The 14,578-nt window shown below is 47.9% G+C and overlaps 1 protein-coding gene across 1 annotated transcript in view; it reads left to right on the top strand.

The window, feature by feature from the left end:
• PDE6A (phosphodiesterase 6A) overlaps positions 1 to 14,578 on the top strand; it is a 58,513-nt gene that overhangs the window by 3,830 nt on the left and 40,105 nt on the right. Inside the window, exons 4-6 of the mRNA XM_075860044.1 lie at positions 1,297 to 1,371; positions 3,528 to 3,592; positions 5,865 to 5,931. Of these exons, the coding sequence (XP_075716159.1) occupies positions 1,297 to 1,371; positions 3,528 to 3,592; positions 5,865 to 5,931 (207 nt within the window). The remainder of the gene's footprint in view (positions 1 to 1,296; positions 1,372 to 3,527; positions 3,593 to 5,864; positions 5,932 to 14,578) is intronic.

The raw sequence follows: 14,578 nt of genomic DNA, 5'->3' as shown, positions 1-14,578 counted from the left end.
TAGAACCTTATTGATCAAAACAAACAGTTAAACTGTCTTTGTTGCCCATATCAACCAACCAAAGATTGGCTTTCATTTTTCCAGAGCCATTTAAGAAATAAAAGCTGAGCTCTGATTGGTTACTATGGATAAAAAATACAGTTTTACCGTTTTGCTAAATGAGGCCAAATGTACCCATAGTTTTGTTTATTTCCAAAACTCTAGGTGTCAGAGCTCAGTTTTTCTGATATAGAGTTAAAAATACCTTGCATACACATCCCCTCCACACAGCCATAAAGTTAGGCCTCATACACGTGACCGTGCCCATAATCACGGTCCGTGATTACGGGCACGCATGGCTGCGGACAGTCATCCGCATTTGCGGACCGTGCTCCCACTATAAAGTATGGGAACACGGTCCGTAAAATAAAAAAATAGGACATGTTCTATTTTTTTCCGAAAGGTTTCTACGACGGACCGTAATTATGGTCAGTAATTACGGACTAAATCTACGGTCGTGTGTATGGGACCTTAAATAATAAAATTCTGGCTGGCTGCTAGGGGGAGCTTATTGAAGACAGATATATAAAGCTCCTATCGACCTCAATAATAAATCCATCTTTTGTAAGCTCCCCCTAGTGGTGGCTGCAAAATGACAGTGTGAAGGGAAGCAAGAGATTTTGAGCTCTGCAACAGCGCAAAAGATTTCCTACCCTTATATATTTTAAAACAAATAAAGAAGCTAGATGGAAAATGATAAAACAGGATCACTTAAAATAGTAATATGCAGAGTTAAATACTTTGCACATGCTGTCTATCCTCGCTAACATTATCACACATATAGGTTGTCACTTCCCTCAAGATTCAGTCATGTACATAAGTAAGGTCATCCCATGAAAAGTTTGTATTAGGTGTACTAACATTTTCTACAGAAGGAAAATACATACATATCTGTGGATTTCTGGTTTGATAAATTATTTAAATTGTTTTATTGTTTGTTGAAGATAAACAAATAAACCATTTTTTTGTGGAAATGAAAATTTTTATTGTAAAATGATATTACAAAAATGATATAAATGATATATAATAGTATAATAAAATCTATTATTAGAATGTAAAATCCTATAAATGAATTAGGTACCATGGAAAGCAGCCACTGTCTTCTTATTCATGCGCGAATACAGTACTCAGCATATTATCACAAATCAAAGGAACTTCTGTATGTAAATGTCTGACATATAAACTATCAACATGTAGAATGATGTTAGTTTTTGCCTCTGACCTTTACCATGTTGCTGATACAGTGTTTTTTTGCAGGAATTTTTCGATCAGTGGCCAGTGCTAATGGGTGAAGTGCCCCCATATTGTGGACCAAAGACCCCGGATGGGAGAGTACGGCATCAGACCCAGATTTCAATTTTGTGCTTCTTTATTATAAATGCTTTTGTCCCGACTTCCACTGCTGTCCTACCCTGTTGTAGTTCTAAACCTCAAAAATACTGAATATGATAATGATATATTCTTAATTGAGCCAGTCCTAAATTAACTAACACGTGTTACATCTACAGAATGAGAAGTCTGAAAACATTTGGACAATGACATAGGGAGTAGTAGTGTCACGATGTGGGGTGTGGACCCACTGGGCCGTACCGCGTAGCGGGATGGCAGCTGGTCAAACAGGTATAGTACGGGATGGCAGCTGGTCAAACAGGTATAATACAGAGTCTGTAGTCCAGAAAGGGTACCTGTGGCAACTCGGACAGTAGCAATGCAGGCTCGGTTGGGACCAGGCGTCAGGCATGGAGCAGCAGAACACGACAACAGCTTCAGCACGGCACTTGACCAGGACAGCACGGGATACAGGATACAGGAATACACTTGGGAACTGGAAGACACTAGGAGACCATTTGCAAGACAAACTTTGGGTAACGAACAACGCTCAGGCAAAGAACAAGAGGGCAGAGCCCTTTTTATAGTCCAGTAGCATTCTGGGCTTGATGCAGGCTTCCTGCAATTTTGCGCGCACTGGCCCTTTAAGACCGTGCACGCGCGGGCACGCGCGTCCTCCGGAGACAGTCTCGATACCAGGAAGTGAGTGCCGGAGCCTCACAGGAGGACGATGCTGCAGGGAACTCACATGTCCATGGCCGCGGCCGTCAAGGGGTAAGTCAGAACAACGGGCCGCGGCCATAGACGTTACAAGTAGATTAACTAGGGCGACTGTTTTATATTAGGGTACTTATAAGATGCATTATTAATGCTGAAATAGTTTGCTTGTAATAACCACCTCAGAGTGCTGCTCTGGAGACTGCGATATAGGGTACCATATATGGAAATAAGTGGTCACCCGCCCTGTGACCAGTTTTGGCCATTAGACTGTACCAAAAGGATCTTGCAGTATTTTGCCACGGCTCCTGTTTCAAAAGAGTCAAAGGTTATATACGCATCAGTTTGCCCTACCACCTCCTCTTAGACACTTTAGGGCCTGTTTAATGGGTTGTGTTTAGCCTCTTAATTCAGCTATGACGTGGCATCTCATAGACACCTGAAAAGGATTGTATTAGACAACCTGATTAAATAAAATGAAGCCGGCCTGGCAATAAGATGATTGCTGTGGGTCCGGCTCCTGAAACCCCTTTCGAAAAGCTGTTATCGCAGGTGAACATTGTGGCCAGCCATATATTCCTCCTGCAGGTGGCTTCATAGGAAAATGTATTATTACATGGCTACAAATCAAATAAATTGGCATCAATGTAATACATGGACTGGCTAAGTCGACCAGAGCAGGACCACCTCTATGACGTCCATATGCCCTAATGGGACATATGGAAAGGGGTTCCCTTAATGAGACAATTCCTTTACTGTCAGTGAGTAAATCCATGAACTGGAATCTAAAATAGGCGACTAGGAAGGGACACAATTCAATAGTGAGTCAGGCTATAGGGGAAGGCATGGGTACACAAAGTAGTCATAAGATCTAGTAAAGAAGAGCATCATAGTAAATTACCACTAGTTGAGGACAATCCTTCTAGTGCAGAATCTGCTTCTGAAAATTTTATTGATCTTATCAGTGTGCATAGGTCACTATATCAAATACACTAAGAACCTATGTACAGCACATAACACAATTCTACTACTGGCCTCGTATGTACTTGAATGCAAAAGTATTCGAATATTACGGTATATTCCCACTCAGCAGATTTGTTGCAGAAATTTTTGTGACTGATTATCCGTTCCATTCATCTGAATAGTTATTTCTTCAGCACGTTTATATATTTCTGCAAACCCCATTCAAATGAATGGGATAGTCCCAAAAATGTCTGCAATAAATCTGCCGCTGGTGAACTTATCCTGAGGATAATGTATTAAATTATCAAAATGTTTCATTTTAATTTAGAGATAATCTTTAATTTTTCAGTCAGCAGTTATTTGTTTCTCTCTGTCCAGTAGCTATTTCAGCCAAAAATGTTATTTGGAAGATTACTATTACTATTAAGTGTTTTTCATTCTTCATCAAAATTAAAATCATTTGCTTTCTTTTTTTCCAGGAAATATCATTTTATAAAGTGATCGACTATATAATGCATGGAAAGGAAGAGATTAAAGTTATTCCGTAAGTTTTAATGAGATTAGCATAAACGGCATTATTCAATTTTATAATGACTAAAATGTTTTTATGGTGCAGCAATTTATTTCGCTTGACAAGTCGATAAACAATTGCATCCATTAAGTATTAATATTATAATTTAAAAATATTACTACTCATGTCTGCTGGATCATTTAGAAAAGGCAAAGAATGCAAGAAAGAATTCTGTATGTCAGTACCCCGTCCCCATATTTTATACACAGGTGGCAGGTCCTTTAGACAAATTAACCCTTTCCTTTGGATCTCTTCCATTCTTGCCTAAATTGTAAGCTCTAGGGTACAGCTCTCTTCTTTTGTCTCATTGCCAGTAAATGTTTGTTTTATTTGTTTTATTAATTTATATGTTTACTGTTTCCCCTAATTATACGCAAATGAATTAGTCGATACTGCATAGTAATACCATATTTATTGAACCGCTATGCTATGATAGAAGTAGGACTCAAGGGAGAAGGTAGAGAATGTGAAATATGTGGAACAATTATTAACAACCATGGCAGACTGTGATATGTGGACTTGGAGAAGACCCATTGTATGAAGGTTAAAGGCTATATACCCCTTTGAAAAAGGTTGTTTTTTTTTTGTTTTTTTTAAATAAAAATATGTATCAGAGTGCTTAATATAACTTTCGAATTACTTTTTACTAAAAATAATTTATACTTCTTGAGATACAGCTGCTTTGTAACCTGTATCCGTCCGGTCAGCGGGACTGACGGGTTCAGTGACAGCGGGTCGGAGACAAACAGGATCCACCTGTTATCGATCACATCTAAGTTATGAACCTAGATGTGATTGATAACAGCTCGATCCTGCGTGTCAAATACACGCAGGACCCGCTGACACTGAACTCGTCAGTCCCGCTGACCTGACAGGTTTCAGAACTAGATACAGCTGCTCTGTATACAGGATACAGATCAGCTGTATCTCAAAAAGTAAAAATAATTTTTAATAAAAAGTAATTAGAATGTTGCACCAAACACATTAATATACATTTCTATTATAAACAAACAAAAAAACAGCACGCAGGTGTATATAGCCTTTAACCCCTATCCATATTGGACAGATATGTACCTCATTAGCCAGAGGTATCCTCCACATCCAGACCTACGTGCTTGTCCTATTGATCTCACAGGTACTGCAGCTATGCCCACACAATCATCAACTGGAGTCCAGAACACAACATAGATGGTAATTTGGCAATATACGGATGTATGATGAAGAAAATATATTAAATAACAAAGATTAGAATGTTTTTATATGGAGCAATATTTAGGAAAGACCACTAGAAAATGAAGGCATGGGGCAGAAGTATTGATGCCTGGTTCTGGTAAAGATATTTGAGAGTACAATGGATGAAAATCGGATCATAGCCATGAAGTGTATATGAACAGACTGAAGCTATTTTATTTTTGATATATTAAGGGAAGACCTAGCCCATGAGAAAGGATAGTTATAATTGTAAAAGTTTTATGAGATAAGAGCTAGAAGATCAGCAACAAGACAGATGGGCACAAAAATATAGACACGACAATTAAAAGCTGAAAATTACAGAGGGACAAACAGGCATTCTGGCGGAAAACTTTTCATATGGTTGCAAAAAAGAAAGAAAAGAGGCTAGCTTTCACGGTGAGGCACCGTAAGGACCACTAGTAGAGAAAACCAGTGACCCTTGTGTGGCTTCTCTCCAAGTAAATTAATGTAATAGACACAGCACTAGACACAGCAATGTTGTGCACATAGAAGAGAGCTGCTGCCTGTCCTCCGGAGGCTAGGTTCAGGTGATCGGAGCGCAATCTGGAGTGAAAGGATCATCATTTAATTTATGTCTAGTTTGATCGCTGTCATCACATCAAGAATACCCTGCAGCTCACTTGAACCTGGGTATTACCCCCCAGATTATTCTTATGGTTACTAGGAGTGGAATTTGACTTGGTAGCACTGTTCATGTAAATACGAGAAACATCAAGAATTGAGCTGATTCATCACAGTTTTATTATTTGCAATAGTAGGGATGAAAGACAATACTAAGGTTTAACATTGAATAATTTTTATATTAAAATAGATTACTGTTTGTTTTTATTTGCAGCTGTAATGTTACTATAGAATCTGCATTACAGTACCACTCATTTTATGGCTTTTGTTTCATGACATGTCATTTTCCTTCAGTTACTAGAAATGCTGCTGCATCCCGTGTTTGAGTTACAAAAAATAAGAATGATAATGATCATCATGTCTTTAACAGGAATCCACCTGCGGATCATTGGGCCTTGGCTAGCAAACTTCCCACATATGTCGCAGAAAATGGTCTTGTAAGTATAAGTGATACACATTACACATATATGTTACGTACATATTGTCACGATCTGTGGGTATGTGGACCCACTAGGCCGCACCGCCGTAGCGGGGAGGCAGGTCTCCAAACAACAGAGTACCCAATAATACAAAGTCCAGCACAAGGGTACCTGAATAGTCAAGTTAGTCGCAGTGGCTAGGCATAGATGGTACTTCAGATGGCCGATGATGCAAAGCATGGTAGATGACACAAGGCGTGGTGTAACACAGCAGGCGAGACCAGAGGCACAACACGACTCCAACTTCAAAGGCACAGGAACAACGGTAGCACAGGATACAGGATACAGGTAGCAGGTATGGGAACACGGGGAACAGGATAACACTAAGGGGCCATTTGCAAGACTAACACAGGTAAACACAATAATGCTCAGGCAATGAGTGAAGGAGCAGGGCCCTTGTTATAGTCCAGGGTGGTCATGGGTTAATTGGTAATTATTTTCATGTGCGTGCGCTGGCCCTTTAAGGCCGGGCACGAGCCTGCGGGTGTACCCTACGGGACATAGCCGAACGGAGTGGAAATGAGCGCTGGCGTCTCCTGGGGAGGAGATGCGGACCAGCGCTCACTGATCCATGGCTGCGGCCGTCGGGGGGTGAATAATCCCGACGGTCCGTGGCCTAGGCGCTACAGTATGCCCCCTCTTACCCCCCCCCCCCTGCTTCTCGGGGCCAGAGATTGCTGGACAGTGGAGGCCAGTTTAGGGAACTCTCTCTCCCAGCGAACCTCTTGGGATCGTTCCCTGAGCCTCATCTCGACCTGGGTGGCAAGCAGAACGAGTTCATCCAGGGTAGATGGCAGATCACGAGCGGTAAGTTCATCTTTGATTTTGGAAGACAGTCCATGCCAGAATGTTGCTACCAAGGCCTCGTTGTTCCAGGACAGCTCTCCCGCCAGGGTGCGGAACTGAATGGTGTACTCACCAACGGAGATGTCTGTCTGGCGAAGAGTCAGCAAGGAGGCAGCTGCTGACGAGAATCGTCCAGGCTCCTCAAACTGTGTGAAATGTCCGTAGGAACCCCTGGAAGTCACGGGTCTCTGGTCCCTGACGTTCCCTGATAGGATTCGCTCAAGCTAGGGCCTTGCCAGTAAGGAGAGACATGATGAAAGCGATCCTTGCGCCATCATAAGGTAACGCTCTGGCATGTAACGTGAAGTGGATCTGGCACTGGTTCAGGAATCCCCTGCAGGTACTCGCATCTCCATCGTAATGAGGTGGTAGTGGCAGCGTGAATCTGGGATCAGTACAGGTGCTGACAGCAGGTGTAGCAGGAGGAATAGCAGCTGTGGAGACTGAAGCTTGCGTATCCAGCCGATGTGCAATGGCGTTCACTGCCAGGGCTAGTTAATCCTGTCGTGACCGGAGGTCTCGCAGATCCTCTTGCATGGCTTGTGACGTCGTCAAGCTCTTGACCAGCGGGGTCCATGGCCTGAGCGTACTGTCTCGTTCTGTGGGTATGTGGACCCACTAGGCCACACCGCCGTAGCGGTGAGGCAGCTGGTCAAACAGAGTACCCAATAATACAAAGTCCAGCACAAGGGTATCTGAATAGCCCAGACAGTCGCAGTGGCTAGGCACAGATGGTACTTCAGACGGCAGATGATGCAAAGCATGGCAGATGACACCAGGCATGGTGTAACACAGTAGATGTGGCCAGAGGCACAACACGACTCCAACTTCAAAGGCACAGGAACAACGGTAGCACAGGATACAGGTAGCAGGTACGGGAACACTGGGAACAGGATAACACTAAGGGACCATTTGCAAGAATAACATGGGTAAACACAACAATGCTCAGGCAATGAGTGAAGGAGCAGGGCCCTTCTTATAGTCCAGGGTGGTCATGGGTTAATTGGTAATTATTTTCATGTGCAGGACACAGGACACAGCCGAACGGAGCGGAAGTGAGCCCTGGCGTCTCCTCAGGAGGAGATGCGGCCTAGCGCTCATTGATTGATGGCTGCGGCCGTCGGGGTGGTAAGTAATCTCAATGGTCCGCAGCCATGGACGCTACACATATAACAGCAGAACAGAATAAAACATAAAAAGGCAATTTGATATCATAATGCCTTCTATATAACCAGTAAAACATTGAAGGAGTACTTCCAAAGGTGTGTAAGGGTGCGTCCCTGCTTACCTCTCTCCGGAGGACAGTGAGGACCAAGTTGTCGGGCGGCTGAAGCGGCCGCAGCTCCGGACGAAGGAGCGTCTCGGGCGTCATGGCAACGGCCGCCCTGCCGCCAGCCATGACACCTGCGCCGAAGAAGGAGGAGGGCGGACTCTCGCGCGGCGGGACAAGTGAGAGGAGGGGGAGCGCGGGAAGGAAGAGGGGCGGAGCGGTGTGTGGCGCGAAAGGCAGGAAGGAGGAGAGAGAGAGTGTGGGTGAAGAAGAAACCAGAGCGAGGAAGAGAACAGGAGAAAGGGGCAGAGAGGAGCCGAGTCTTAGGGAGAGAAGAGGAGAGGCGGCAGAGGCTGCTGGAATTACAGCTGCAGAAAAGAGGATCCGCGGTGTGTCAGCAGGAGGAGATTGGGAGGAGGAACGTGCCTCCCTACAGAGGACCGGACTGGCAGGAGTGCACCTAAGGAAGAACTGCCTGAGCAGGAGAGTGGAGTGGAGCCTCAGCATCCACTACAGGTACCAGCCACACACACACACACACGTAACCATTAGGACCCTCAGACCTCCCCAGGCAAAGTCCCATAGCCGCAGTACTACCTGACGCTCCACGCGTAGTACGGTCCGCGCCTACCCCGGTTACCAAGTACTTGAAAGACTATCCTTACACTAACTTCGGCTGTTGGAGCCTGAATTAGGCCTAGTAACCCTGCATGGAACTGTTATTTATGAGCACCGCATGTAACACTGCATGGAACTGTTATTTATGAGCACCGCATGTAACACTGCATGGAACTGTTATTTATGAGCACCGCATGTAACACTGCATGGAACTGTTATTTATGAGCACCGCATGTAACCTTGCATCGAACTGTTATTTATGAAGCTTGTTGGAGCGGGAGCAGACAGAAGGAACGGTCGGGTTGACGGGACTTTGTCGGACTATTAGCTGGACTTCGTGTAACTCATAGCGTCAGCCCACCAGTTCAGTTGCGTCCTAGGGGGTCCACCGTTCGGACCACCGACTGAGGAGAGAGAGGGTTTGTCATGAAAGGTAGCAGATAGCTCCGCAAGGACCAGTGACGGTGCTAGTAGGTACGTTAGTCGCTGGTTCCCACGACGCGACCCGTGGGCCGAGAGTGTGACTCTTACCCTAGGGTAGGCTGTCAGTAGCGGGTAGCTCCCGCCGTGACTGACAGCGGCGTTTCCTTAGCCAAGCCGGCAACGTGGGGTCAGGCACAACCTCTCTCCGGGGGACTTCCAGCGGGATCGAAGTCCTCAACCTCAGGCTTCCTGTCTGCTCCATAGAGAAGAAGTTATAGTTAATTGCTCTCCGCAGTAAAGAAGTTGCTAAACCAGAAAGTGTGTCTTGTTCATTGTGTACCAACCGTGGTAGTTCCTCCTACATAAATTGGCGTAGTCGGCAGGATCCGGAACCTCGCCGCGATGGAACCATCCAGCAGCGGGACCTTACCGCCGACCCCAACCGTCTTGATACCCATGGGGGCCGCCTTAATGAACATCCCCAAGTTTGACGGGAAGAGTGTTTCGATCGCGGACTGGACGGAACGAGTTCGCACCGCGGCCCGATTATTCCAAGTATCGGTGACCCACCAAGCTGACCTGGCCTTCAACTCACTCAAAGGGGACGCGAGACAGGCTGTCCTGGTTTTACCGCTAGAACACCGCGACACGCTAGAAGCAATCATCAGCCGATTAGAGTCTCTATATGGAGATATCGCTTCAGCCGCCGACCTCCGGAAGAAATTTTATACTAGGGTACAGAGGAACAGGGAATCGCTCCAGCAATTCGCAGTAGGATTACAAGGAATGTGGAGTCGACTAGTACGGAAGGATCCCGCGGGGTGCGCGGCCTTTACGAAGCCGGACCGAATAGTGCGAGACCAGTTTGTATGCGGGCTAGACAGCCGGTCCGGATACAGGCGCCGCGAGGGACCTCGTCCGGGTCAACCCCGCCGCCACGATGAGTGAGGTGTTACGAGAAGCACTCGAAGTTCACCGAGAAGAGCTGGGAGAGGCGAGTATGGCCCTGCAAAACGTGGGTACACCCGAACCCTCTTCAAGAGAGACCGGACGGCCAGAAGCGGTGTTCACAGAATTCACCCGGGATGTCAAGGAGGCTATTCGGGAATTGAAGACCGATGTTGCTCAACTAAGAGTAATGGCCGATCGACCGGAACATCTTCCTCGTCCGCCCCGATCGACCCAAGGAGGGTCTCGACGCTGTTGGCAGTGTGACCAGCCGGGTCATTTCGCCAGAGAGTGCAGGATGAGACGCTATCCAAGGCGAGAGCAGCCACCTTTAAACTAAGGTACCCCGCCGCTGAGGGCCAAGCCGCGGGCATTCCATCGACGGGCCCAAAAGGAAGGGTGGAACTTTTGACAGGAAAATGCCCCGTAGTGACAGCCAAGATCGGGGGGGTTAACGTTCCTTGCCTTATTGACACTGGGTCGGAAGTAACCACCATGACTTATCAGTTGTTCCATGAACAGTTCCAAGGTGACCAGACTCTAAAAGCCCCTTGGATTGAACTTACGGCGGCTAATAGCCTGCCAATTCCCATTGCCGGTGTTATGTGGTTAGAAGTAGAAGTATTTAACCGTAATTTTCCCCGTGCTGGTATTGTGGTAGTACATAATTGTGCAAGGCCAGGTATACCTGTTATTATTGGCATGAATGTGTTGCAGGAAATACATGGTATGATGTTTAACGAGACGAGCGGTGCCCGGTGGGAGGAGCTGGCAACCAACCCGACCACCCGGCAAGCTTTGTTTCAGGTGCACCAAATCTGTCAACGACAGGCTGACTTGAAGACACTACAGGGGCGAGTGGGGTCGGTGAGGGCCCCAGGTAAAGCGGTGCTGCATGTCCCACCTCTACAGGAAGTCACCATTCCTCTCTCCGTAGGGACTCATCACCGCTTAAAGGATGCCATGGTCGTGGTGGAACCCATGCGAAGTCTCAAGAGTACGCCACCCTGTGTGATAGGAAGAACGGCGTGTCGGATAACCAAAGGAATGGCGACCGTCAGGGTGTTGAATCCGACCCAAGGGGTGATCGAGATACCGGCCGTCACGGTACTAGCCAGCGTTGAGATGGTGAGGCCCGAGGACGTGACGGACCCAGCCGTGGCCGAAACGTTAAAAGAGCCATCATCAAGAGATGAAGGGAGTGAGACCGACGTGAACGAACAGACCGATAGACTGAGGCGCCAACTCGAGCTGGACGGAATAGCCCCGGATATCAAGTCAGAGGAGCAACTGAGGACGCTTCTGCAACGCTTCGGCTGGGTTTTCGCTCAGCACGAAGAGGACTTTGGATGCACCACTACCATTGAACATGGAATTCACACGGGGGCGGCACCGCCCATCAGAGAGCGATATCGCAATATACCTCCCGCGCTGTACCGAGAGGTCAAAGAGCTCCTCCAGAAGATGTTAGACGGACAGGTGATTCGTGAGAGTCAGAGCCCATGGGCCGCCCCGATTGTGCTGGTAAGGAAGAAGGATGGATCGCTCCGGTTCTGTGTGGATTACCGCAAGTTGAACGCCTGTACGCATAGGGATGCCTATCCACTGCCCCGAGTGGAAGAATCATTAACCGCCATGCAGGAGGCTCGGTATTACACAACACTCGATTTAGCAAGTGGGTAATGGCAGGTACCCATGAAAGAAGCGGATAAGGAGAAGACGGCATTCATTACTCCCTCAGGCTTGTTCGAATTCAACCGGATGCCGTTCGGGCTCACCAATGCGCCCAGTACTTTCCAACGGCTAATGGAGCATTGTCTGGGGGATCTAAATTATGAGTCGGTCTTGATCTATTTGGACGATATTGTCATTTTTTCAAAGACCTTCCCAGAACATCTCCAGCATCTACAGATCGTGTTGGAACGATTGGGAAGGTATGGACTCAAACTAAAACCAAGCAAATGCCGACTGGGCCGCCAGCAGATCAAATACTTGGGCCATGTCGTGAATGCAACAGGAATTGCACCCGACCCAGATAAGATAAAAGCCATACAGGAGTGGGCCACTCCGCAGAACACCACGGAAGTACAAGCCTACCTCGGGTTGGTCGGGTACTATCGGAGGTACATCCGAGACTTTTCCAAAACTGCAAGTCCTCTGAATCAGCTCCTCTGTGGACAACCCACCCAAAAGAAGGGGAGCCGAAGCCACAGTGTAGTGGAACAATGGCGGGAGCCACAACAAGCGGCATTTGAAGCATTGAAGGCACGACTAGTGACCGCACCCATACTCGCTTTCGCAGACTTCGCCCAGCCATTCCGGCTGTACACTGACACCAGCCTGAAGGGACTGGGAGCGGTACTGGCCCAGCAGCAAGGGGACGTGGAACGCGTCATCGCCTATGGTAGTCGTAGTCTGCGACCGTCAGAACGCAATCCAACCAATTATAGCTCGTTCAGGCTCGAGTTATTGGCCATCGTGTGGGCTGTTACCGAACGGTTTGCCGAATACCTGGTCGGGAGTCGAGTGGAAATTTACACGGATAACAATCCCCTGGCGTACCTGGGAACAGCAAAATTGGGGGCGATGGAACAACGCTGGATAGCCCGACTGGCTCGATTCAACTATACCATCCGCTACAAGCCCGGTAAGAACCATACCAACGCCGATGCACTCTCCCGACAGCCGCGTGAGACCCCGGTCGGAGATGTGGACGAGGAGCAAGAAGAAATAGAGATACCCCCACTGCGTGTGGTTCATCCCCCGATGCCACAACAGCAGTAGTGACCGCAATACAAGGAGTCAAGGATCTTACTGAAATGTATGATAGGGCTGAGTGGAAGAAGCGGCAGCAGCAAGACCAAGACATCCAAGCCATCGATAAGTGGGTGCGGCGAAAGGAAAGACCCACGGCAGCGGAGCGAAACAGGTTGTCAACACCAGCTAGAGCCTTGGTTCAGCAGTTGGTAACGACTAGAACACCGTCATGGAGTATTATACAGAAGAGTGTGGGCCCCACGGGAATCTCGCGATATATGGCAGTTGGTCTTGCCCATCGCTGACGTCAAGCCCGTGTGCAAGTGGATGCACGAGAACCGAGGTCATTTTGCAGTGGAAAAGACTGTACAGAACATCAGGAATCACTTCTATGCTTCAAACCTGGAAGAAATAATGAGGGGTGTCTACCAGGAATGCCCAGAGTGTGTCTTACACAAGGCGACAGAACAGGCAGAGAGGCCCATGACCATCGTGACGGGTGAACCACTCGAACTACTGGCGGTAGACTTCTTAACAGTCCAAGAAGTCACATCGGGGCACCGATATGCGTTAGTATGCTTGGACCATTTTTCGAAATTTGCCGTGGTAATTCCTACAAGGGACCAGACGGCGACAAATACCGCGGCTGCATTGTGGAAGCATGTCATCCGTCCGTACGGGTGCCCCAGACGCATCTTGTCGGATCAAGGACCGCATTTTGAGTCGGATCTCTTCCAAGAGCTGTGTATCTTAAACGGAATGCGGAAATCCAGGACGACCCCCTATCACCCCCAAGGGAATGGGGCTTGTGAACGATTCAATCGCACCTTACTCGGCCTATTGAAAACCATCGAATGACAAGAACGGTGGCCCGAGTATGTGGACGACCTGGTATGGGCCTATAACAACACTGTGCATCGAGCTACCGGGTATACCCCATATCAATTGATGTTCGGCCGACCAAGCCGAGTTCCGTTGGATCTTCTGTTAGAAACGCCAGAGGTGGGGGGCGATCGATCCCCGTCACAATGGATCCAGGAACATCAACGGCGGTTGAACGCGGCAAAGGACGAAATGGCGAGAGTTCGGCCCACCGAGAGCCTACCCTTAGTAGAAGAACGACAGCAAGCATTTCATACGGGAGATCGGGTGCTGGTGCGAAATCGCAGGGCAGTACGTGGCCGTAAGCTGGAGCCCCGATGGGAGAGGAAACCATATGTGGTGGTAAACCGCGTCGACCCCGGGCTTCCTGTGTATGAAGTGAGACCAGAAGGTGACCAGGGACCGAGTAGAAGGCTGCACCGCAACCTGTTGCGGCCATGTACCTTTCTGACACCAGAACCAGTCACGACATCAAGTCAAAAAGAACCGCAGAGTGCTTCACCGACAAATATTGACGGGGATAGGTGGTTGCTGGTTCCATCAGACGACCCTAGTGTTTCCTGGGAGTCACGACCGACCAGGACGGAGAACCAAACGGAGTGTGTGGAGACACCTGCAACGGAATTGAATCGTGTACCGTGTTATACACAGAGGTGCACTCGCAACCGACAACCGGCCTATTTACAAGACTATGAAGTTTAGTGCAGAGGACTGCACTTGTTAACAAGGGGGGAAGTGTAAGGGTGCGTCCCTGCTTACCTTTCTCCGGAGGACAGTGAGGGCCAAGTTGTCGGGTGGCTGAAGCGGCCGCTGCTCCGGACGAAGGAGCGTCTCGGGCGTCATGGCAACGGCCGCCCTGCC

Source organism: Rhinoderma darwinii, chromosome 3 (genome assembly GCF_050947455.1).
Source record: "Rhinoderma darwinii isolate aRhiDar2 chromosome 3, aRhiDar2.hap1, whole genome shotgun sequence".
Classification (NCBI taxonomy): Eukaryota; Metazoa; Chordata; class Amphibia; order Anura; family Rhinodermatidae; genus Rhinoderma; species Rhinoderma darwinii.
Note: the sequence above shows the minus strand (reverse complement) of the source record. Positions and strands in the feature narration are given on the sequence as shown.